At 38.2% G+C, this 26,873-nt stretch overlaps 1 protein-coding gene across 9 annotated transcripts in view; it reads left to right on the forward strand.

The window, feature by feature from the left end:
* The window catches only part of TNS3 (tensin 3), a 236,062-nt gene that overhangs the window by 107,147 nt on the left and 102,042 nt on the right, over positions 1 to 26,873 (forward strand). For 8 of the 9 annotated variants that reach the window (XM_087766109.1, XM_087766131.1, XM_087766125.1 and 5 more), the window contains 9 exons: positions 8,766 to 8,818; positions 9,595 to 9,766; positions 14,439 to 14,489; positions 15,748 to 15,870; positions 17,426 to 17,490; positions 20,529 to 20,612; positions 23,934 to 24,046; positions 25,120 to 25,180; positions 25,321 to 25,396. In XM_087766109.1, the coding sequence (XP_087622235.1) occupies positions 8,766 to 8,818; positions 9,595 to 9,766; positions 14,439 to 14,489; positions 15,748 to 15,870; positions 17,426 to 17,490; positions 20,529 to 20,612; positions 23,934 to 24,046; positions 25,120 to 25,180; positions 25,321 to 25,396 (798 nt within the window). The remainder of the gene's footprint in view (positions 1 to 8,765; positions 8,819 to 9,594; positions 9,767 to 14,438; positions 14,490 to 15,747; positions 15,871 to 17,425; positions 17,491 to 20,528; positions 20,613 to 23,933; positions 24,047 to 25,119; positions 25,181 to 25,320; positions 25,397 to 26,873) is intronic. The other variant, XM_087766116.1, reaches the window with a different exon arrangement.

The following is a 26,873-nucleotide window of genomic DNA, read 5'->3' on the forward strand; positions in this document are numbered from 1 at the left end:
TTCCAAGAATTGCGTGCACATAATTTTCTGTTAGTTAGTAGGGTGCTAAATTTGTGATGAAAGTTTGCTTCAGTTTTGATCTCTTGCATCTTAAATAGGTCAGAGAGAAACTCAGAGACCTATTTCTGAAGTCTTTCCCTCTGCCACCACATTTTTTCTTTCCACTGTGGACATCACTGTATCTTTTTACAGAGTTAGGAAGTAGAGCACATACATAGAGGAACTTTGCATTAGGTGCTACTGAGTCATGCTGTACAGGACTTCTACAAAGCCTCATAATGTGGTAGGTGTGAATTAATGCAGAAACCTTTATGCTCTGCTGTGTGTGTTGTGCTTAATCTCATTGCGTGTGGATAGTATTCATTCAGGAAGCTGTTTCAAAGCTCTGGAGTAATTATGAAACTAGGCTACAACCGGAGCTGGCACGCATGTATTATTTTAGTCAGTTGAGGTGAACTCCTTACCTAACACTTAACATGGTAGTACTTAAATACAGCCATAATAAGTTTCCCCATAGGTTTGCAGTGGAGAACAGTCATTCGAGTGTTAACACAACTCTGACTCACCCAGGCAGGTGTGTTCCTGTTCTGTGTGTGACAGTGTTACACAGCACTAGGGCTAGGTGGTAGCCTCATGAAGCTCGGTGTGAACTTCCAGTCTTGAGACACTGTAGAACTAAAGCTTGAGAAACAGTATGGCTTTCTAAATGTGAATATGTATGTCTGTAAAGTTGTATATGAAGTAAAACATGAATTGTGCCTCATTCTCACTTGAATAGGGGCTTTACATGCATTCAGTATTCCCTCCTAAAGAGCCCTTAGTTGCAAAAATTTGCTTTGTGCCTTCTCTCTGTTATGAATTTCAATTTTTTAAAAGAAGAGAAAAGGATGGATAGAAGACCCAACTGGTACCAGGAACTTTCAGGCTGTGAGCAGGGCTGCTTTTCTGAACCTAGGTGAGCTGGAAGATGATCTTCCTGCCCCAGTTAGTTCCTTCTTGCCCTGGCAGATTGGTAGATGGAACTCCATATCCAAGTGCCCCACAAACTTTGATAAAGACGAGCTGGATTACAAAGCCCTACAGTTAACTTGTTTAGGGGAGCCTGGCCTGTCTTGGCTGAAGCGTAATAGGCAAGAATTGTGGGAGCAGCTTTGCCAGCAGCTAAGAGTCAGGGTAGTTTTTGGCAGGGAGACAGCAAGCTGGGATTTATAACTTCTGCAGACACTGCTACTTGCAAGGGGCACATCTGTCTGGACTCTTGCTGTTATACTACACAGGGCGACAGATCATTATTTTTACAAAATACAGTATACAGAACAAAAATAAAATGCACAGCCAAACAAATAGCACTCTGCAGTAGAAATAACTATGAATCTCTCTGCAGAGACTCAACTCCAAAAAAGATTTTTTTATTATTTTTTTAATATTTACTGCAGGAATAGATACAAAGTAACATAGACACATTTGTATTCACAAGGCATGAATCTTTGTTTTCCACATTAGGAAGCATTCTAAAGCCAGAGGTCAAAAGATTATGCAAATTTTGGTTCTCATCCAAGACATCCAAATGTGTTTCACTGTAGCTTCTAAAAGCAACTACTGTGTCAGTAGGAATTATCATGGTGGAGCAGTTCAATGATCAGTGTAGTTCATTGTCCTGTCTTTTCTGCAGTACCCTGGAGTATATAGAACTGTTACACTATGCCTTAGAATAGGTTACAGAATTTTTTCTGATTCCTATCTATGGCTTGGGGAATGAAAATACCATCACAAATTTGGTTAAAATGCATTTACGTCTCCCGCTGAGCAGTCTCTCTGTTCACATTCTTCTTTGTGGCTTTTTTAAAGTTTCATGAGCTAATTAAAAGCTGTGTAAAATGCATGTAATTTTATGACAGGTAAGCTAGTCGAGTTTTCCGATGCTTGTATCAACACTAAAAATAGGCACAGATAAAATATTTATATCCCAAATAGATCCATGTCATTCTTTCAAAATATGCCCTGAAACCTTTAAGTCACAGCTTACTCATGGATTTACATTTCAGATAATTGTAGTTTCTTCTCATTGATCCTTACACTTGTTAATGCTCCCATTCAAGAAGGAGCCGAGGAGAGAAATAGAGGAGTTGTGTGAATGCATGTCAGATCCTGGAGCCGTGAGTTTTCAGTAGTGCTGTTCCTCGGAGGAGCATGTAGTTGATGTACATCTGTCTCAGCTGTTAAAAAGAACGTGGTCCTTGAAACCAGTAGTTCTTATATTCTGCTGAGATTGCTTTTATGCAGATATTGTATTATTATAGTTCAGTGCCAGGAACAGGGCCTTGGAAAAGGCTACTGAATGATTTTTCATTTGGCTTCCTCAGCCTGCGTTTGATTCTAGTCTCAAAAGGGTTAAGTCGTTATCCCACCTGGTATTTCTAAGCCCATGTGTGGCCCACATTTAGTTTTACTTTGGTATTGGACACTAGCAGTTTACATATTGGGTTTTTGGTATTTTTTCCAGAGCTGTCATATAAAGGATAGTAAATCAGTGTACTGACAAAATGCAAATGAATTTATCTGTGGCAAAACTGATTGCCCTTCACGCTTTGTCCCTTCCATGATCTTTCTGCTCTCTGAAGCTCTACTACAGAGGACTTTAGCCTATGAAGTGTGTGAGCCTACTAGCTGTACCTAAGTTCCCTTATTCAGTTCTTGGAAAGGTTGAGGATGATCATCTTGCTGAGACACATGATTTTTTTTAGAGATATGGTTTATTTTCTTTCTTTTTTTTTTTTTTTTTACAGGCATTATTTTTTACTTGCTGTCCCAGTTTCTTCCCTTGAGAGGCAGCCTTTCGTCATAGACGAGGGGATGCAGGCTTAGCAGAGAGTTTATTTCATACTCCTTCTGTTTCTGGACTAGCGTAGAAGGTATCTCAATGCCACCTCAGTGCCACACTGTGTGAGATGGCCTGTACTATACCTGTGTCATGTTTTTGCTGTGAAGCTGTGGAGAAACTGGAAGAGAGGTTGTAAAGGTATGAGATGGAGCCTGCTGCCTGGGACGGGCACAAGCTTGCTATTTGAGGCAGATCAGGTAATCCATAAGCAGGTTCACCCTCTTTGGTGTTAGAGGAGGGTGAATAAACAGGACTGATCTCAAAAGCCTGTTTTGTCCAACCTGTGCTTTAATTGCTGTCTTGCCCACTTCCTATGCTTCCGTTGACAGTGGGCTGTGCTGGGAAACTTACGTTCTAGTGATTGTTGTGACCTGGTGAAAATGATGTAGAATTAAATATGGGCCCGTTTCTTAGCTTCTGTATCATGCCTAGGCTGTACTGGACTCTTGGATGGTCTCGTCTGAGGACTGCATTTTTGAGAAAGTTGGGACAGCAAGCTCTGCAATGTGCCCAGGACTAGATTCAGGAGCCAAAGATGGTAAAAGCAGCAGTAAGGAGGATGTCAAAGGAAAGAGTTGCATGGCTTGAGCTTTCACTGGAAAAGGGTAATGATGCAGTGCCTTGGATGCAATGAATTTGCTCGTTAGTGTCATTCTGTGGCTGGAAAGAAGACAGTTGTCTTTTGAGAAGCAATTGCTTCCCCCTGCTGGCTTTCATGCAACAACTGCAGCTAAACTTGTCTGACCAAAAGGCTCTTTGCACTTGTTTGCATAGGGATAACTTTTATGTGTTATTGTTTGGGATCGATGTGTTTGTTTGGGATATAAAAATTCCTTAAAACTCAATGAATAGGTAAACGGGAGGTGTTTTCTTTTTTCAAAACTCTGCTTCTCAAATGGGTGGTAATACTGTCTGCATTGCGAGGCAGTCCCAGGGAAGCAGGGGAACAAGAATCGTAGGGAGAAGCTCAAGGAAGAATAATCTCAGGGTGGTCTGTCCTACTGGCAACAAATCAAGTGCTAGTTCCCCTGGATCTATCCTAGTTACAACTCTAAATTTTTAGCCAGGTGTGGTTAAACACACCATTTTGAGCCATTATTTTTCATTCCCCTTCATCTTTTCTGCTGTTGTTGGTTGACAGGAAACGAAAATTTTTGCAAGATTTTTTGTGTAATTGTCCATCCTGGGAGATGCCAGATGGCATTTGCTATGTTGGAAGAGATACGCCAATGTTTTGCCATTTGAGAAAGTCGGGATAGCAAGCTCTGCAATGTGCCCAGGACTAGATTCAGGAGCCAAAGATGGTAAAAGAAGCAGTAAGGAGGATGTCAAAGGAAAGCGTTGCATAGAATCATAGAATCATTAAGGTATGTTTTGCCATTATCCCTCCAGTGTGCAGCAAGGCAGGAAATAGTGGGGTTTTTTTACTTAGAACCATAGAATCATTAAGATTGGAAAAGACCCTTAAGATCATCAAGTCCAACTGTTAACCTGTCACTGCTAAGTCCACCACTAAACCGTGTCCTCGAGCACCCTTCTTTTAAATACCTCCAGGGATGGAGATTCAACCACTTCCCTGGGCAGCCTGTTCCAATGCCTGACTACCCTTTCAGTGAAGAAGTTTTTCCCAGTATCCAACCTAAACTTCCCCTGGCGCAGCTTAAGGCCGTTTCCTCTCATCCTATGGCTTGTTACTAGGGAGAAGAGACCAACCCCCACCTTGCTACAACCTCCTTTCAGGGAGTTGTACAGAGCAATAAGGTCTCCCCTCAGCCTCCTCTTCTCCAAACTAAACAACCCCAGCTCCCTCAGCCGCTCCTCATAAGACTTGTGCTCTAGACCCTTCATCAGCTTCGTTGCCCTTCTTTGGACACGCTCCAGCACCTCGATGTCCTTCTTGTAGTGAGGGGCCCAAAACTGAACACAGTACTTGAGGTGCAGCCTCACCAGTGCGGAGTACAGGGGAATGATCACTTCCCTGGTCCTGCTGGCCACACTATTCCTGATAGAAGCCAGGATGCCGTTGGCCCTCTTGGCCACCTGAGCACACTGCCGGCTCATATTCAGCCAGCCGTCAACCAATACCCCCAGGTCCTTTTCCGCCAGGCAGCTCTCCAGCCACTCCTCCCCCAGCCTGTAGCATTGCATGGGGTTGGTGTGACCCAAGTGCAGGACCCAGCACTTAGCCTTGTTGAACCTCATACAGTTGGTCCCGGCCCATCGGTCCAGCCTGTCCAGGTCCCTCTGTAGGGCCTTACTACCCTCCAGCAGATCAACACTCCCGCCCAACTTGGTGTCATCTGCAAACTTACTGAGGGTGCACTCAATCCCCTCATCCAGATCATCAGTGAAGAATTTGAAGAGGACCGGCCCCAACATTGAGCCCTGGGGAACACCACTTGTGACTGGCCACCAACTGGATTTGACTCCGTTAACCACCACTCTCTGGGCTCAGCCGTCCAGCCAGTTTTTAATCCAGCGCAGAGTGCATTTATCCAAGCCGTGAGCAGCCAGCTTCTCCAGGAGAATGCTGTGGGAGACTGTGTCAAAGGCCTTACTAAAGTTCAGGTAGACAACATCCACAGCCTTCCCCTCATCCACACAGTGGGCCACCTTGTCATAGAAGGAGATCAGGTTAGTGAAACAGGATCTCCCTTTCATAAACCCATGCTGGCTGGGCCCAATCCCTCAGTTGTCCCACACATCCCGCGTAATGGCACTCAAGATGATCTGCTCCATGACCTTCCCCGGCACCGAGGTCAGGCTGACAGGCCTGTAGTTCCCCAGATCCTCCTTCCGACCCTTCTTGTAGATGGGTGTCACATTAGCTAACTTCCAGTCATCTGGGACCTCCCGGGTTGACCAGGACTGCTGATAAATGATGGAGAGTGGCTTGGCCAGCTCCTCTGCCAGCTCCCTCAGTATCCTCGGGTGGATCCCATCTGGCCCCATGGACTTGTGGGCATTCAGGTGGAGGAGCAGGTCAGTGACTTCCACCTCTTCGACAACTGGGGCTTCATTCTGCATCCTATCTCCATCTCCCAGCTCAGGGGCATGAAAACCCCAAGGATTACCAGTCTGAATGGAGATGATTTGCCTTTATGGATAGTCTGCCCTGTGCTGTTGAATCCTGTACTTGGTGAAACTTGTATTCTGATGGTAGGTGTGTATGACTTGGTCCAGAATGAAGAATCCCTTCTTATCAGTGAAATGACCCTGAAACCATAGAGAAATGCTGGGGGAAAAAAAAAGAGAGGCAATCACAGAAGTACAAGATTGGTTTTAATTGACTATTCAACCTGAATTCAGTCAGAAGCATGGTAAGATACAGGTCACGTTTACAGATTGCCTGTTGTGAGACATGCTGTAACAGCTTCTTCATGTGTTTGAGAACATGTTTTAGGGGTGTGTGCATATATGCTATGTGTTTCATAAAACCTTTAAAAAGCTTTTTCAGTAACGATTTTGCCTCTGTAGTAAGTCATGCATTATATTTTTGTTGGATTTTGTTAAATATTTTAGCTGTGAGGGGAGAAGTTAGTGGTGTAGTCATTGGTAATTAGTAAACAAAACAAATAGTAAAAAGAAAAACTGAAGAGAAAAGAATGCATAGCTAGCTAGCTACAAGGTAATTAAGCCATGGAAGAGAGGAGGAAGTGACTATAATTTAGAGGACATGCAGAAAAACGGAGGTGTGTCCTTGTCTGTTTCTCTATTTGCCAGCAAGTCATTGACTGTAGGCAACATATAATGTACAAGGTGATCCTGACTGTATGAAGGGTTAAGTAAAACTTAGTAGTTTGGTGCACCATAGATAGGCAAGGGGAAGTTTCAGGGTCTGGATCAAAGTACCTGTTGAAGATGGTAGGGTTCCATTTATTTTGGGAGCTGTCCAGAATTTGTATAAAAGCATACCCATAATGACAGACTGAAGAGTATTTGAGACCATGCAATGAAATGTGATACCCAGATGAGATTTCAGAATAAGAGTCCTTTTAAACGGATACATTTATATTTTTATATGTGCAACCAATCAGCTAGAGTTTTAAACTGTATTATAGGTCCTTGAACAAAATTTCTTTTCAAACAGCACTGGTAATTTAAGTTTTAAGTTGTACCAGCTATTGAATTGTGGAAGTTGTCAGGATTATTCATTTTTGTACAAAGAGCAGGAAAGTACTGTGCATTTCAGTAGGTGACACGGCATGCATATAGTAAATATAGATCTCACAGGGTTTTTTTCTGCTAGTGGTTTGCATTATGTTATTATTCATACGCTTATATGCTGCATACTACTAGGTTATATGCTAGTTTATATGCTGCAACAGTGTACAATAGAGAATGATTTTACCACTTATTTTCTTACCAGAGGAAGCCACTAAGTGACTGATTATTCAGGTTACATGGAGGTTTAGTCATAAAATTTATTAAAAAATGGTGGAAGTACTTCTTAAGCAATGGATACGTATGTGTGACCAACAGAAACCAAGGAAGTGGAGGGAGAGGCATGTTCTGCTAATTGCTTTCTAGTTATAAAACCAAACCATACTAAAAGGTTTGTCTTGAATTTCAGTTATTAGTTATTTACTTGTTTTGGCACCTTTGGCACCTACAGCCTTTAAAATCTTAAGAAAGGACTGAGTAAAAAGAAGCTGAAAATACCATAAAGTTTCCTCATTTTCTCTTCTCTAAGTAAGACAGGAACTAGTGGAACTGGGACCAAGCACTTAGGTGAGGTGCACCTTATGCCATCAGGTGTGCTTTATAATTTGCCAGAACAGCTCATTTCCAGAAATTTTGGAAGAAAATGTTCCACTTGCACGCTTGTATGTGTCCTAGCTGTTCCCAGATTTTGATACACAGCATCCTGTATGGAAGTTCTAAGGCCTCTTCCATTCGAACACAATTTATTTGGTTTGGGAATATTTGTCATGTGTGTAGCCAAGATAGGGTTTATCAGCTTTCCAGCCCTTACCCTTCATCTAAATAAGCTTTTCTGTGCAGTTTCCTGTATAGTAAGTATAAATTCAGGGCAGGAAGACAAGTGAATACTCTTTCTCTTATGGAGTTACTGATGCATGATATTAAATTGAACTTCTGATTTTCTGTATAAAAAGATATGTCTAAATGTAAAGTAAATATTTTATTTATTTTTATTTAATGTTAGTATAGTAATAGCTGTCTTTTCTAAAAACCTATTCTTAAAGGAAGGGATACTGTCCCCTCTAGATGTCTCTCTTTCTCTCCATTACATACAGACAGCTTGGGTGGCTATCACACTGGAGCTTAATTCCAAGACAGCTAAAATTAGGTGAGAAAAATTCTCTGACTAAGGTTCATGGGGGAGAACATTTTAACACTTTTTAATGTGCGGTTACTATTACTGAACAAATGGAACTACAAAAGACACACTAAATTCTCATAAAGCAAAACGATTGCAGCTCAGGCTTCTATTCAAACTCCCAGGACTCTGATACTGGAATAAATTGAGTATATTTTTCAATATTGTCATAAGAGAATCATTTGAGAGGAACTTAGTTTTGCAGGTTTATACAGAAATTCAAGCTCCATCTTATAAGGAGTCCTTTGAATGTTTCCTCTAATCTTAACATAGTTACCAAGAAGAGCATAAAAGACAACCAGGCCTTTTCTGGCTGTAGTGAGTTGGAAGAGGTAGTAGTGAGTCTGTATGAAGAGCTGGACATAACCTGGCCATAACCACAGTGTTTGTAGTCAAAACATAAGGCAATGATAGTCTCTTATCCTATTGTTGGTATAGTTTTCCACAGTATGAACACAGTAAATGAGGAAAAAAGGCAGGAACACGGACATCAGTGGCAGCAAGGAAGGTACCAGATTGACTGCTCTACTTTCTTTGTTCCAGAATTCCAGCAGTGCTTCGAAGAACTCCTCTTTCAGTTGTGACAAAGGATCACGGCAAGTATTTCTTTCATATTTTGCATAGTAGTGTCACATAATGCTGTGGTGGGTTTAGGTTTTGTTGTTTGTGGTTGTGATTTCTGTGAGTTCAGTCTTCAGTAAGACATGTCCTGCTAAGCATGGACCATTTTTACAGTCCCTGTCTGAGAAAACAACTGGGCATATTTACTGTGAGCTTACTTTTAACTTAATGACTGGAATCTTCTGATTATTCTATTAAGAAGGACAAGATAAGGTGCCTGGTTGTGCCCTTAACCTGGAAAAGAAGAAGTTAAACAGTGGTGTCTATTGCAGTTTGGGGACTAGTTTTGGATTCACTTCGGTGTTACTTAGAGCAGATTTCAAAATGGTATCTATCTGCAATCCGTTACAGATCACTGGTGAATCTACCAATTTGTAAAGCCTTTGCAGAATTCTACAGAAAGAGATTTGTGCAGACATAAGTACCTATATGTTTTCTATTTAACTCCCAAATTTGTTGCACTAGTGTTTGACAAAGTTGCCTGTATTCATTTTACTGCTTTTCTACATTATTGGTTGAAGAGATTTTTTTCGCTATAGTTTTGATGTGAAGAACTCTGATGTTTGGCTAACTCCATTTGTGCACTGAACTGAATAATTTGAGCTCTGTAGGCATTAATGAATTCTAATGAAAATATTGGAAACATCAGATGCTTGACTGTATGAGTCTAAGTTGCAGTTTCTTCTCATTAATACGCTATGTTTGTTCTCGGCTGCTTTGTGCTGAACTGCCACATCTAATTTCTTCACAGAAGTGCAGACTTTGATCACATTATGGAGGAAGGCTATGAACTAGACCTCACTTACATCACAGAGAGGATCATCGCTGTATCCTTCCCTGCTAGCTGTTCTGAGGAAACTTACCTCCACAACCTGCAAGATGTAACCCGAATGCTCAAATCCAAACATGGAGATAATTACTTGGTATGTGTAGGACCAGTCTTTTGAGATAAATCTTCTGTCCTGCAGGAAGACCACTTGTAGGTCCACATATACCATTATAAACCAGAAGTCGCTCATGTAAAGCCTCTTTGGCCCACCTTCACAGCTTTGCAAGCAAGAGCAAGATTTTCAGTAGTGTTTTAAGCTTACTGCCCTTGGCTTCACTTTCATCAGGCGCTGGTAGCTTGTAAGGCACAAGATAGTAATAGTTTGAAGGTGACCTGTATGTAAAGCTTTACTGGTTCAAATTCACCTCTTCTCAGTGGCCTTTCCCATGTGACGGCAGTGTTTTGGTATTTGTGAAATAAGCTTATAGTCTCAGTCCAGTTAAATCTCGCTAAATACCTGTTTGTATTACAAAAATCTGATACATGGTAAGTCTTGTTTAGACTGCCCTCTCTCTAAGTGGGATTGCAGTCAGTTTCTTTTGCAAAGTCTGGATCTGTGGGTTTTTTTGGTTTAGTTTTAGTTTTGTTCTATTTATTTCTTTATATTCTAATGAGTACTTTGGACATTGGCTGGCTTGGTAAAAAGAAAGTTTGATGCTGTTTGCTCCAAATATGTTTCTGCAAATTTGCAAGATAACCTGGCAAACCACAGCCAGGTTGTAGATCTAGAGAGCTCATTTTTAAACTATCTTTTGTTTCTCATGTTTCAAAGACCCCTTCAGTCTGCTCAAGAGGCACATGTATAGCAGTGGAAAAAAAAACCCAAACCCTAAAACTACCCCAAAAAGGTATGCAAGTGAGCAGTTCTGCTGAAGTTGATGAGAACAGTTTCGCACTTTCATTGGGTCAGGGTCTCAGCTAGCAGAACATATACTACAAATCAGCATTTGTAATTTCTTATCTAGCTGTTCTTCCTCCACATTTTTATATACGTTAAACTGTTGCCACTACAGTTGATAGTGAGGACAGAGAAGGGGAATGATATACCCAAAGAACTGGGTGACTGCATTGTTGCCTGTTTGAGTCTCAGCTTGTTACAAAGAGTATGAACAAAAAATCATAAGTACCTCATTTGCTCTAACAGTAGAGGATTATACTTTGACAGTCTAAGGCCAGAGTCCTTTATGGAGAGATGGAAGCTTGTCCATAGCTTACAGTAAATTTTTCTCTGCTTTGTTGTCCTAAAAAAAAAAGGTTTCCCAGAAGGCTTTGGTTCCTAGAAGAAACATGGCTTTTCTCCAACAGAGAAAAACTTCAAAACTGAATTTTTGTAGTATCTGTGTAGTACTTTCATCAGTTTATTCTGTTTGTATGTGTGTGGCCTTGGTCAGCAAGAGGGAAGTCACATTATGTTGAAAAATTCAAGATGATGTTACTCCAAAAGAATCCAGTGATGTGTCAAAATTCATGTAGAGTTGTAAAAGCCTGTTCTTTAAATGCTGATAGACTTTAGAAGTTGGCTGTTATAAAAAGCAAGCTTTTATGTCAAAAATAGCAAAAGACTTTTTCAATCATGGAATAGAATCATAGAATCATTTAGGTTGGAAAAGACCCTTAAGATCATTGAGTCCAACCATTAACCTAACACTACCGCATCCACTACTAAACCATGTCCCTAAGCACTACACCTGCACATCTTTTAAATACCTCCTGGGATGGTGACTCAACCATTTCCCTGGGCAGGCTGTTCCAATCCTTGACAAACCTTCCAGTGAAGAAATTTTTCCTGATATCCAATCTAAACCTCCCCTGTTGCAACTTCAGGTCATTCCCTCTTGTCCTTAAGTTATTATTGTTTTATATTAAACATGAATTAAGAATCTCTGGATTAGACAGAGAAAAGAAAGAAACGAGAGAGAGAAAATATTCCGTATTAGATTTGTTAAAAAATAGTTTTTAAAGTGGCCTAGAAACAGTAGTGCATTGATATGTTTGCTTTCATGCAGTGTATTTTCATTGACAGATTCTTTCTGCAACAACTGTTTATTTGAAAACTCAAACCTTTCATAGTAAGGAGATTTAATGAAGAATGAAACATCCTTTTATTCCCTAATAAAATTGTCTCTTGGTTACAAAGGAATGAATATGTTATTGCAAGATTCAAAGGCTTGTTTCCAAGTGAATGCTGTTTTACACCAGTGCTTTCAAAATACACACAGTGCAAACATCTGTCAGAAAGCAAAAAACAGTTTAAGTGACACAATCGCTGTGTCAACTGAAAAACTCGGTTTGCAAAAATAAATTCACCATTATGTTACCATTTTGATGAACTCCACCAGCACTATATTTGTCACGCTATTTTGACTAAAACGTTTGCCATGCATTGCACTTGTAGGAGAGGAGTAATGCTCAATTGTTCAGATATTTTGAGCTTTTAAACAAAAAAAAAATCCATTATAAGCTTGTCTGTTTGCTTGTCTGATTTTATGCTCATTTCTTAAAACTGAATGTTTTGGTGTTTAGAATAGATAAATATGTATGTTTTTTTTCAGTGTCTCTAACTGGTTTCATTGCAGTGTTTATTACTTACCATTGTCAAAGCAGTTCTCTCGATGTTGATTTAGAGCAATGATAAATGAGCAAGTTACCTTATTTCTGTCTGCTGCTGTATTAGTGTGCTCCAGTTACATTTTTGTATCCACAGTGACTGAAAGTTAATCGAGTTTTTTGAGGAGTGAACTATTCTAAATTAGCTCACTAGTTAGAGAGGTATCTACACAGGGGCATACAGAGCAGCTGATGAACAGTAACTCATGTCAAAGGCATTAGGAATCTGACAGTAAATACTGTTGTCTAAATTCATGGTCAGTTCTTTTAAAAAAGTGCTACATTTTTAAAAAAAAGATTTCAGTGGTTACACTGCAGTCTTAGCATATACATATTTGTTACTGGGTTAGACTAATATAACTGCTGTGCATTTTCTTGGTCTTGCATATGTAAATGATACGGTAATGCTTGTGTGTTGCTTCCTCTTTGCCCTGCTCTTTACTCAACACAAGGCTATCACTGCTTTCAGCAAGCAGGTTTGGTCCCACCTGGTAGAAGAGTTTTGCCTGCCTGCTCTCCCAGTCTCTTCTCCTTAATGGAATGGGCTGTAGGCTGGTGAATTGTTCCCCAGTCAGTACCTTGTGTTGTATGACCACAGTACCTCTTTTACTTTCCAAAATTGCCAGCTACGTGCTATTTGTTTCTGTTCTTTGGCATGAGATTTTGTATTTCTGGTCACCTGATTAAGGAGCAGACCAAATCTAAAACCCTTTAGTACCTTCATAAAGGTCTCTTCTCCAGCTAAAAGGTCTCCTCCAAACAATATATTGGAATAAAGACCATGTTTCTCATCATATAAAGATGTTTTATGCTTTCTTTTGGGGTTTGATGTCAAAGAAAGTGGTGTATACCCTTTATGGTCAATATCATATGTGATTCCAGAACCTTATGCGGCTTAACATAGAAGCTGTTTCCTTGGGTACCTTGTTAATTTGGAGGTTTCTTCTTTCTCTGGGTGAATTTCTTGTTCAAAAAGTGTACTTTTTCCTAGAGATGGTATAATGTCTTCCTGCTTCCACTGTGTCCATGATGGGGTTGCACATTCAACTTATTTAAGTGCCACATCAGGGAGCAGCAGGCACCAGCGAAACGATGTAGTTTCTTTAGCCTGTTCAGTTCTTGGCTTCTTTGCTGAGACTGCTGATGAGAGAGCTGGTGTGATGGGATGATACACTTTAGAAAAGATGGGATGATACACTTTAATAAAAAAAGGGGATGATACACTTTAGAAAAAAAAGGGGATGGTACACTTTAGAAAAGGGTTCTTAAATTGTCCTTGGGTAGTAGTAAATTGTATAATGGACTTATCTCTCATATTTACTGTTTCTCATATTTATGGTCTGTTTATTCCATTCTGGCAGTGTAATGAGACTTTTTTAAATTTTTATGAATGTCATCTATGCTTAACTCGTTGTGATGTGAAATAGCCACACTATGACAGAGAATCTGCCTCAGTAGCATTGTTTCAATTGTTGAGTATTGATATTTCAGCTTTTTGTTATTGATTGATATTGATTGAAAATACTTCCTAATGAAAGTCAGATATACTTGTACACACCGCTTTATTTTTATTTTTCTTTATGTTTATTTAGCAGTCTATCTCTTTAACTGTTCCTTATTAGGCACTAAGTGTATGATAACTTACTGTCTAATGGGTTGACAGAAGAGTTGGAAGATCTCACAGGCTAAGCTGTATTTAAATAGCTATGCCATATCTTCCCTGTGAAGTTTTGACAGACCAATATTTTCTTGCCAGGCACTCAAATTCAAATACTTAAAACCATACCACCCTCCCAGACTTTCCTTTGTTAATTCTTATGCTGTGCAGTTATTTTGCATGGTGCCCAGGTCTCTCAGTATACCTCTGACTAAAATAAAGCCATGTGAAATAAATAAAATGTAGCAGAATTTTAATTGTCCTTTTCCAAAATGTGCATTTAGTTTCATCTTTAGTTTCATCGTATAATAACTGAATACCTAAAATACATTTGCTAGTGCTACCTGACTTCAAATGTTAATTTAGTTTAGTAAAACAGTAGGCAAACCTGAAGCCTTACCACTGTAGTTTCTTGTAATTATCATTTGTTTCAAATACAGCTATTTACTACATAAATTATGGAGTCTTGATGGTTGATATTTTTTTCTTTCTTTCTGAATAGGTGTTAAACCTCTCTGAAAAGAGATATGACCTTGCCAAGCTTAACCCAAAGGTATTGGTTGTCTTCCATAACATACCTCTCTTTGTAGTGTTAAATACAACCTAACTGGCCTGATAAGCCCTGAAGCTATGCAAGCATTGATATACAGAGGAAGAGAACACCTTTTGGAAGATGATAAAAAAACCCCACATGCATGCCTTTTTATTTTTTCCCCAAGTTCTGGTTTGTGTCTGTTAGGTCTGTGCTTTACGTAGCCGTTCCTGTTGTTTTCTTAGACTTTGCACCCAGGGCCTGAATCCTGTTGTGACTACTGAAAAATTCCTATTGAGTGATATAAATTTTACTGCAAGTATACTTTCTTTGCGCAGTCACAGGATACTAGGGGTTATATACTGTAATGTACAGTCTGATAGCTGAAGCTAGTGAACTCTGTTCAGATATAGACTTCCCTTTTGTACTATCTTTTCATAGTTGCTTCTCTGCACAATAGAGACATAAAGAAGGGAGCTATTGATGTCTGTCCTTTGTTCTTCCTCATAAATTGTTGTATTTGTTTGTTGTAAAAAATGATATGCAGGTACTTTTCAGCAGCTACTATAAGGCTAGAGTAGCACAGAAGTATATTTATAGCAGCAAATTTACAGGGATATACACTACCTGAGGAAAAATATTAAAAGAACTCTTAATTTTGACCTTTTGAATGCTTTATTGATCATGAAGGATTTAAGTTGTTTATGGTTACTGGTTTTGTTATGGTTAAATATGCATATAATAATAATAGGTTGAGTAAACAGTATTATATAGTAACTAAAGTTGAATAGAAAATATGAACAAAATTTTGAGATGTCAAATCTGTTGCACATGAAGGAAATAAATTGCAAATTAAATAAAAAAAAACACAAAATACTGGACCAGACCAGTTAACATTCTTTATTCTAATTTTGACCTTCTAAATATTTTACCGTTACAAAATACCTGAATTTCTAATTGAAAATTCTTTAAGAAATCAAGAACTTCAGAAATGTTGTCACTTGTGAGTGGTTGGTGGGTTTGGGGGGGGAGGGGAAGTTGTTTGTTTGTTGATTTTTATAAAAGTACTAGTATCTTAAAAAACCCAAGCAAATCCCCTTCTTGCCCTTAAGAGACCTGTAAGCATATTTTAGTTACATCATGGCATTCTAATGACATGATTATCTGGGGTTGGAAAAAACGTGGAGACTCTTCACCATCATAATTATTTGAAGCCAGATTGTAATATGTAGCATTAGGGCCAAGGTGTCTCTTGTGAATGTTACTTGTTTAATTGCAGATTATGGATCTGGGGTGGCCTGATCTCCATGCTCCACCTCTTGATAAGGTGTGCACCATCTGCAAGGCTATGGAGTCATGGCTGAACAATGATCCTCAACATGTGGTGGTGATCCATTGCAGAGTAAGTGAGCTTTGTGTATATGCATCACCTATCAGTTTGTATTCATTTTCAAAAACCTTGTCCTTTATTGTTGCTCATTTTAAAAAGTAAAGAAAGAAGTTTGATCTGTTTTCGATGTTGGAAACAATGTGCCAAATCTTCAGTTGATTTAAGTAAGCTTAAATCCACTGACCTTGCATGCTTGTTACACATTGCTTTTTATGATAACTAAAGTTCTAGCCTCTGCTCTGGGTATAGCATGCAGTGATGTTAGTTTGCTTCCTTCAAAGGTCAGTGCTACTTCTGTGAGTGTATTTAGAAGATTGAGGTTTTTTCATCTCAATAGCAAACTCTTTAGAAGTTCTTCACATTCTGTGACATTCATGGATTTTGTTGCGGGATAAGGATAGGAAAGATATCACAGCTCATCCCTTATGGTTTTAGGAATTGAGGGCATTAAGCACCTCCTGGGTACTTCTGACAGGTTCTAACTGCCAGCATCATTGCAGTGCCTTACAGCAAAGCTATCATTGTGCAGTGTTAGTTCTTCTCCTTGCTTGCTCACAGTGAAGAGAAATAAAGAGAAGCCTCAATCGAATAGAGATAAAATGAATTCAGAACTGAGTTAGTAGCTGTGCTGGTGACACTCGAGGCAAAGCTGTCTCTGTATCACTGGCAGATGATACTCTAAACAGAATGAGGGTCATAATGGGACCAAAACTTCTCAAGTCAGATTGTATAGTCCCCAGTCCTGAACTGCTTGCAGGCAGAATGCCATGATTGTATGAAACACTATTGAATTCTTACTAGTTGCAGGACTGCAGCCAGGAGAATGGCCCACACCTGGGACAAAAGAAAAGGGGGCAAAGTATTCCTAGGTATTTTATATACAAATTGGTAATGTGTATTGTTGATTAATGCCTTTTGATAATGACTTTAAAGTTTCCAACCACAAAGAGAGATACAGCTACTTGTATCAGCTGAGAGACTGAAATTGTTTTGAAATCTGTGAGAATTACTGCTTGGTAAATTGTACTGGATTTACGTCGTGTAAATTATTCAATAAGATTTTGGAACATTTTTTAAATGTATAGAAAAATAAGTAGTAGTTGTTATAAATCTCAGGTGCTGAGGAGGTAAAAATGCCCAAACCTGTCAGAAACTCATATGATTTCCAAAATAGGTATTTTATAGCATTTCATGCCAGAAATTGCAACATTGTCTAGACTCGTCTTGAATGATCTCTGGAAAAAGTAATATAAAATTAGAATAGTTGATACAACGTTTGTACTACTGGTCAAGATTTTTTTTTTAAATAATTTCCTCTCAGTCAGTAAGACTTGACAGGCATGCACATAGAAATTGTACTTAGTGTTTTTATGTCACTTGTCAGTCAGCTTGCATAGACAGACAAGCTGCTGCCCATCATTACCACCTTTCCAACAGATGAATACATGAGCAAAAGGACTCTCTGAATCTCCTGTCTCAAAGTTTTGTTTAGTATGGGTCTTAAATAAAATAATGGCCAATAATGTAATAAATTAAGTAAGTTATCATTCTCTTTTTCCTGATACAGGGAGGAAAAGGAAGGATAGGTGTAGTCATATCATCATATATGCACTTCACCAATGTTTCTGCAAGGTAAGTTGTGAATAATGCATATTGTGTGTTTTTTTACAATTAAGGAAACATCAGAAAAAGATGCCTTTTAATTGTAGTACTGTTTGTCAGTTAAGGTTTGTCAGGTTTTCTCCTCAGAGTGTCTTGGGCCATGTCTTAAAACACCCTGCTTTCATGACAGAGATTTCTTGTGGTCCTGCTTTCAGCAGGAGGTTGGACTAGGTGACACCATAAGGTCCCTTCTAATTGGAGATATTCAATGATTCCGCAGGAAAATTCTCTAAAGGGTCTTTTGAGATGAATGAAGAAATGCACAAGAAACTATTTTTATATAATGATACCATCTTTATTCTATTAAACCCATCTCTTTGCCACATCCATCAAGTTGCCTCTCTTGAATCAGTGAGAAAATATTCCTAAAGTACTTAAGGAAAAGAGTTATTAGAATCTGGGATCAATATTTGAATAGGGAATTCCTAGACATTGATCAAAGTGCAGAATGAAGTTTAAGAAATAATCTAGACTTCATCTTGTGGTCAGTTCAAACAATAGGTGTCTGATTACTTGGTTTTTATTGTTTCTTTTTGAGAGCTCAAATTATGAAATGACAATTGACAATTTATGTCAACAAAGATAAAATTTGATAAATGGTCTCAAAAGGATGAAATGGTTTTTGGGTTTTTTGGTTTTCGTTTGGTTTTTTTTGTTTGTTTGTTTGGTTTTTAATCAAATTGTTTTCCCTTGGTCTCTTTTATATGTACATATATAAATGCATTAAAATAAAAATGCGCTGTAAAGGCCATGGTTAAATCAAATTTGGTTCTGAATTCACACCAGTCTGTGAGTAATAGATTTGATGCAACACTGTGGTGGATGGAGTCCTGAAGTCCTGAATCACTACAGGCTAATGGGAAATTCTCATGGATTTCAGTAAAACCAGCATTTCAGAAAATAATCTGTGTTCACTCTGGTAAGCCTGATCGACAGGTAATTGTAGGCTAAGAAATTAAGGGCATTATACACTCCAATATGTGCTGAAAAAATAAATACGTATCTCTCCAGTAGTAATTGGGACAGTGCCACAATTTTATAATATGTTGTTGAGAAGTATTGTGAACAACAAAATCTGTCAAGTGAGGATAGTATGGTGTTGTGATCTCAGTGTTGCCATATTGTGTCATCCTTAAAAGTGGTACCTGGCTATAAATACATTTCAGTAATGCCATAACAGAACAACACCTGGATGTGATTGTAAAGCCCAGTGATGAAAGGGGTTCTCTTTTACCCCAGACAAATCCAGGATTGCTCCAGTGAGGTTGCAGGGAAGGAGCGAGTTTGGAAGCCCTCCTTTAAATTTCTGGATCTCTGTCAGCTCCTATCCAAAACTTAACTTTTCTGTGTAAGAATGAGGTTGGGGAATTTTCCCAGCTAGGATTTGTATATACCTAGCATTATCAAGACTCTTCAAAATGGCACACAGCAACGTCACAGAAGCAGAAATTACTGCAGGTGCTGCCGTTGAGGGTACCAGCTGCTGTGTCAGAAGTGGTACTCAGAAGACTTTGAGGATATTCACACTAAATAAAGTTCCTAATTGTCTGCATGCATGTGCCAAAAAATCTAGGCTTAGTGAAAAAGCCTTATGATGCAAACTCCTTTTGGGTTATATGTTATAAATATTTGATTTTCTCATTTAGGAAGGAATAATGTGCTGTCAAATTTAATGAGGGCAAACAGAGCTCTGTAATAGTTGGTAAACTCTGTTTTAACAAGTAAAGTATTATCAGTCTTTGGCCAATTATGAGTGGGTTGCCTAAATTCTGGGTGGTAGTGTGGGTGAAGATGTATGATGGGTTGGGTGAAGAAGAGAGTTTTTGGGTCAAGGATATTCTAAGCACATACTATGTAATCTTTAACATCCATGAAGAAAAGGCATGACTTTACAGGCTGATCCAGCACCCCGTCAAGACAATCAGTAACGTCTGATTAATTTTTGGAAAAGGTATAAATTCCATTTTTAGCCTGATATGCATATGTATACTTGGCACAGTTTTTTTCCTTGGAACTCATTTAGGTTGAACTAGATGTGTAATTTAAAATTTGAGATTCCAGATTCCAATTGTTTTGAAACTTCTGGTTTTTTATGTCCTGATGTTAATTAACACTGTCAACTACATCTGTTAAGAGACACATTATTTTATCTGGTATAGATACAACAGAGTCAGCATAGAGTGTTACTTGGCATATGTGATGAACAGCATTCTTACTGATTTTTCGCTCTTCTGTTTCTTTTCTCTATACCCTCTTGCCTTCCTCTGCACAGATGCAGAAGACCCACATCAGAGACATTCTGGATAGAGAACAGAAGAAAATGTATTTTTCTGAATATGTTGCTCCTTAATTGTGCATTTGAAGAGTTTGTGGTTGTCTGATGCAAAACATTTCTTTTTCAAAGATTGACACTTTTATTTTAAACATTCTCTCCCTTGGTGGTGCAGGGCACAGGAAGCAAAGACTGAATGAATTATTTGACTGCTTAAATGATCCTCTAGCTCGGCATCCTTTGCACCTCATGTACTGTACTACAGTCAGAGCTAGGCAGTGGTTTTCATCTCCATAATGTTGCTGCTTCTTTTCTAAAAAGAGAATAAATTTGTATTTCGCACAAAGAACTCCCCAGTGGCACTCTCAGGAAATTATGGCAAGTATCCTTCTTTTGCAGCCTGAGCTGCTTGGCTTTGCTAAAGTTTATTGCATTATGATTTTAACATACTCACGTTGGAAATATGCAATCCAGTTAATTGAATAAGGGAGTAGGTGCTTTGCCTCAGGAAGGAAACTGCCTTAAGGTGTGGAATGAGAAGGTGTCAGTGGAAAAAACATTCTTGTCTGACCTGTAAGTGCCCGAGTTGCTAGTTAGGTGCTTCTTTCTTTTCTTTTTCCTTCCTTTCCTTCTTTTTCCTTCCAAATATTTTGGCATATTTCAAGCAGTAACCTGCTGAATTTCCAAGATAACCCTGAACTGGAATAACATGGTATCTGTGTCTTTGTTTTGACAGTGCTGATCAGGCTCTAGACAGATTTGCTATGAAGAAATTCTTTGATGATAAAGTTTCAGCTTTAATGCAGCCATCCCAAAGAAGGTATTTAATTTGTTTCTAATTCATACCAATAAATGTCATCGTTATCTTCTGCCCCCATCCCATACTCTCTCCTCCGCTGTGTGAAGGCTATTTCCACAAGATCCTCCAGTGATTCCTGAAATCTCAGCACTTTATCTTATATTAATATTCCTTGATTGGTGAGATCTCTCCTTCAGTTCCTGCATGTAGCCCAAGACAGATAAAACCTTTTGTACCACACTGTTATCTACATGTGTTGTTACTGCATTGTTTGTTAACAAAAAGAGATGTCACAATCTATTTCTTGATTGCTCCAAGTTAATAATAAATTCATTTTTGTGTGGCATAAATGATGTGTATGGAATGTGTGTTGATTAGTGTGCAATAAAGATCTTACTACCATTTGTTTGGAGGATCTGCAGATTATGCATCTGCCCCATGTCCATGCTAGTAGATGTTTGTCAAAGCATGCATTATTATTTCTGTCTATCTGGATGTCTTACCTTTTCAGTCTGTCTGCATGAATAAGGTTGAGTTAGGACTCAAAGTAAGCACTTTGGAAAGTGAACAGTTCTGCGGTTTGCTATTTACCTCATTTTGATGATAGGTAATGAAGGATTCACTACCAAAAGAGATTATATCTATCAGACAAGTAATTGTGATATACGTGAATCTTCTTTTAGAAACATAAAGTATCAACTGGATTTGATTTAGTAATTACTGTTTGTTTTTGGTCTTAATCGGCATCTATACAGTGCATTTTTTAAAAGTTGTTTAAAGGATAAGGCTTTGCTAGTAATTAAAATAGAAAAATAAGTAGTAGCACCAAGTGTAAGGCATTTGGTTCTGTCAATCTCTAAATAAGAAAAACTTTTCAGTTACTTCTTGAACCCGTTTGGTGACCTGCACAGTTCTTTTTCACTTGAAAAATCGTAACACAGCATTCCCTTAAACTTGAAATAAACTTTTCATAACTAGAATTTTACTGTCCTCTTTTTTTCTTTGTTTTTTTTTTCAGTTTTTTATGCCTGCATGTATGTGTATTGCCTTTTAATAATAAGGGTTTGAGAGTGATGCCTACCAGATAGAGAAGTGTGAACTGTAGAAGCAAAAGGAAATAGATGTTCTTAATCTTCCCATCAAGAAGCCTTATGCGGCAGGCATATTTCCATGAGAGCCAGGAACCCTCACAGCAGCCTCTGTGAATTGTGCGTCAGGGCAGTTTTTACAACCGTGTTGACAGGAAGCTTCAGTAGCTACTAACTCAGGTGATCCGTATGTGAGCCCTAAAGCTAGAGATGAAATAGGTGTAAATGGTGGTATTTCGCTTTCCTACCCTCTTCAAGGACACTTTGGCGGGGGGCGGGGGGAGAAGTCCCAGAGACTCAGTTCACATCCTGACTGATGGAATTAGCATCTTTGCTCAGCAGTACGGAACTTGAGCTGCCCTTACCGTCTTCCAGACACATGCACACAGAGGTACTCACTCCCCATGAGAACAGATGAGGTTCTCCAAACCATTTGTCAGAACCGTTCTGCTCCTGAACCTGGCCTTTCCTACCTTTGCCTGGCTTGGCAGTGGCTACTAATCCTATTGTAGAGAAAGAAAAACCAACTCTAATATTTGTGGGTAATTTTATAATCCTTTTTTAATCTCATTTTGATCAGTTAGTGTCCTGAACCACCTTTTTAATGTGCTTTTTCTCTGAAACCATTCTTGGATAATTAATTAGCGATGTCCTTGTTAAAATCCAGTTGATGTATAAAGAGGTATAATTTAGGTGAGTATCAAAATAATAAAATTTGAAAATACCCATTATTGGTTTTTTGAAACATTTTCTCCACTAAGTTTTGCCCAGAAGAAAATAAAATTGTAGCCGTTAAGTGCATTAGTCCTGAAAATATTACTTAGCTTTTCCCCACTGCTAGTTGGATGCTGTAACAGTGGTAAGAAAAGCAACTGTAGACCAGATCTCCTCTCTGAATCAATTCTGGCAATACTTAAAATGGATACTTATTCTCAGATAAGCAGTTGAAGGTTTGCCTGAATAAGAAGTGCAGACGCAGACCCTTCATGTTTAAAAATTCCTCGTAAACCTTCAGGATAAATCTTTGAACACACTTCTCAAAAATGAGCCAACTGGCTATAAGCCTCTTAAATGTACCTTGAGAAAGGTGTTTAAAAATTCGGTCAAACTTTTGGAGGAATTAAAAACAGGTGATGGTAGAGAAAAAACGTTCAGACTGAGAGGTCACTGACAAAAGTTTTACCACACTGTTTTTTGTCATGTAGGTGTGACAATTTGTAAATTTGTGCTTTTGATGTACCAAATATTTTCAGAAAGACTGAAGGAGGAGACCAAAAAGCAAAGTTAACATTTCAAAATAAAGCAAGCGTTGATAGCTGTCTGTAAAATGAAATCTATTTTAAACCACCACAACCCCCATTCTGGGGTAGTAAAGCTGTCATTGTTGTGCAGGAAATCTTTCGTTAGTTAGTTTAGTGTTACCAGGAGCATGCAGTAAGGGATTGGTTAATGAGATCTGTGTGTAAAGGGAAAAAAAGAGGTGATTTTCTTTTTTCTGTACATTCCTGAGAGTAAAGTTAAGTGAAGGTCATGTCATGGGCATGGAAGAAAAAGGGACTCAAAGCCTAGTAGAAAAATTAAAGGAGACTGATTTCCCTTGGTTATTTAAGGAGATAGGAGGAATTTGTTTAACACACACTGCAGTGATGGTCACTTGCATGTACTTGCTCATGAGCTTGTGACCAAACCAGGTATTAAATAGGGGAAATACAATGATTTTCGTGTTGCTATGGTAGTTTTCCTCTGTTTGGTGCTGAATGAGGTCACTTCTCATTACGAAGATGTTATGTGCCTGCACTGGCCTTAATGCTAAGATTTCTGACAAGGGCACTTCTTGCTCTTGTTTTAATGAAATATGCTTCACTGTAAATGGAGTGGGAACCATGTCATGCTGCTGTGAAAGCCAATTGAGACCTTCAGTTGCAACTAGAAATGTATACCAAAATATTTACTATGTCTGCTAGTTCCTTTCTTATTTTAGAGTAATGATGTTAATAACTAAGATGAAAACATCAACAATGGCAATTTAACAGCCATGGATTTAATAAAGTGGTAAATTAAAGTGTCTTTTCCTGCTATTTTGTGAAGATTATTCTTTTGGAGTTATTTGGAGTCTTTTGGAGTTATTATATGTGTAATGTCAGAATGCTATTCACTACCCATGGCCTAGAAATATTAATGTGTAAAGAATGTATTTCCCTGGTATGGTTGCATTACTGGTTTTATTTAATTCAGATAAATTTTGTATTTTTAGATATGTGCAATTCTTAAGTGGCCTTCTATCTGGATCTGTGAAAATGAATGCAACCCCTCTTTTCCTGCACTATGTTATCCTTCATGGCATCCCAAGCTTCGATTCTGGGGGAGGTAAATTACCTAACTTTTCCTATCCAAGTGTGGGCTCAAAGTCTTGTTTCATTTTGGAGCTTTCTGGAAAGCCTGCATGAATCTCAAAGTAGAGTTGATGCTCCTTGATATCCAAATGTTCCCAATAAAAGAGCGAGGAGAAGAGAAATATCCTAAGAGTAAAAATTGCAGCAGGTAAAATAAAATTCTTGTCCTTTGTTAAATGAAGAGTTAATGCTATTCATGTCTGCCTAGTTTCCGAACAGTTGTGATCCCAGTCCCTGCAAAAGAGATGAGAACCTTGTCAGGTATCACAGTCATTTCTTCCTTGTTTAGGAAACAAACATAATCATAAATATAATCTCATTTCTGTTCTGAGATTGGATTTTCTGTAGAAAAGCCATTTGGATATGGTATGCTTCTAAGGTGGCCTGCTATAATGAGTGGCTTTAAAATTAAAATGCTAAACCAAGATATTGTGCTAGAGCATAGTAAAGGAGTATAACTCAGTATTTTTATCATCTGAGAGTTAAATAGCACCTGTCTTTTAAAACGTCAGCATGAATTTACAGTGCTCCGTTGTTATTGTTGTTTAGTCTCTTTAGTCTGGTTTTATTTCTAAAATAACTATTTCAATAAAGACAGGGTATTGTTTGTTGTAGTAAGAAATTTAAGGGACTTACTAGTTTTGAAACAAAACTGTAGATCAAATATTTTGTTTAATTTTGAAAATGCTTTTTATTTTGTTTTGGGATTTGGTTTTGGGTTTTTTTGTTTTGTTTTGGTCATTCTCTTTCTTCCCTTAATAATTTTTTTTTCCCTGCAGAAAAAGTGGGAAGAAAGGCAGACAGACATTTAATAAGGAACAAAGTGTTCCCTCTCTTTACTTACTGGAATCCTTTCAAATCCTCTCCCATTTTCCCCCCATTTTTGGGGGGAAAATTAATCTGTCAAAGCCAATTTTGCTTTGAAGGATATTTTGACAGCATTGTGCCACTTGTGTGCCACTTTACTCAGCCTGGATGTGCATGAAGCATCCTAGTTGTAATATTCAGATAAAGGAAAATAATTACGAAACAGTCTTGTCTTTTCAGCTTGCCGGCCTTTTCTGAAGTTATACCAGGCTATGCAACCAGTTTATACATCTGGAATATAGTAAGTCGTAAGCATTTTCCTTTATGTTTGAATCCAGGTATTAATTCTCATAACTGCAGAATTAAATAGTCTTTTTTCTTTTTTTTTTTTTTTAATTTCTTTAAACCATAAATTTTATTTGTCTTTTCTCTCCTGTTAAGTAGCATAGGGCCAGAAAATCAAAGCCGAATCTGCATTGCTATAGACCCTGCCCAGCTTTTGAAGGGAGATATTATGGTAAGTTAATTGTATGGAATGAAAGTCTAGTACTGTGCCATTTAGTTTACAGTTTCTGACCTCTTTTGTGTTCTTGTAAAAAAATAAATTGAGCAAATGGTTGCAGGCATACTACAAAATAGGTTATTAAGTTAATTTAGTCATCATCCTTGAGTTTTATAAGAATCAAAATTCCTATAAAACTCAAACTAGAACTTTTTCAGGAACCAAAACAGTTGCTCTCAGCATTCCCATTTCACAGCATCACCAAGTGCAGTAAGGCCTGTCTTGCCATTTTCTTTTTAAAATTTGCTTGGGGAGTGTTTGTAACTCGGCATTAAAATAGCCTTGTCCTGTAACTTGGCAACATGCACAATCGTAAAACTACATGCTGTAAAGAAAATACCTAACCTGTTCTAAATTTTTTTGGGACTCAAAAAGTTGTGATACCAAATAAAAGTTTTCTCATTCTACAAGTGCATGCAGTATCTAGAAAGAAACTTATACGCACTAATATAGTGCATGTAATTCCCTGTGTACAAAGCATAACTATGGTTGAGTTGCAGCACTATCATTTTAAATCTCTGCTTTCTCTCTTCTTGTTGTACACAGTTATGCACAAAGAAAGTAAAGAAAGATAGTTGCTGTGCCTTTCAGTTTGTTAAACTAAGAGGACAGAAGAACACGTGGAATGAATGGTGGGGGGACGTATTGTCAGAAAGTATTCCTGGTCTGTTGCTGGTAGATTTCAGAATGTTTTTTTATTTTGTGTACCACTTTGAGAAATGTTGGACTTCAGTGTAAGGGGTCATTGGTATCAGATTCTTTTTTTTTTTTTTCCTTTTTTTTTGCCTTTTGAAAGAATCTTCTTTATTATCCTTCCTCCCTCTTCCTTTCCTACTTTCCCTCCCTATTCAGTTTATTATGTTATTCTTTCTTTCTTTCACTGAAAAATGGAGAAGCAATTTTTAAATATACTGTTATAAATCAGTATACTCTGGAGGTTTGGAACAGTTTCAAATTCAGGAAGATTTATTACTTATCGGAGGACTGTTGGTGCCTAAGAAAATGGACTAGATCACAAACGAAAGCAGTCCGAGTCAAATTCAGTATCTCTCAAATGTGTATTTAAAATTAATAATGAGCACATAGCTTTTCAGTAATGCTTGTATTATTTTAAAAGAGATCAACTGCATTAATCCCATGCTATTATCAGAGGTAATTCTTCTGAGCAAGCCAGCATCTTATTCACCGTGGTAGTATTTCCTAAACAAAGACTTCACTTCAGTTTTCAATTTATTTTTTTTACTATATCTACACAAAAACATCAGTGTTTCAGGAAAAAAAAAAAGAGAGAGAGAGAGACTTGCTTGTCTTAGGTTTAGAGAATTTCTTTGCGCAATGTCAATAGTATATGGTGATAACAGCACAGCCACAGCTTTTGAAAATCTGCGCTGACATCTGTAAATGCATATAGGTATGTCCCAGCATATTACAG

This window comes from Nipponia nippon, unplaced genomic scaffold (assembly GCF_047370975.1).
Source record: "Nipponia nippon isolate SJK-2023a ecotype South Korea unplaced genomic scaffold, ASM4737097v1 scaffold_1, whole genome shotgun sequence".
Lineage (NCBI taxonomy): Eukaryota > Metazoa > Chordata > Aves > Pelecaniformes > Threskiornithidae > Nipponia > Nipponia nippon.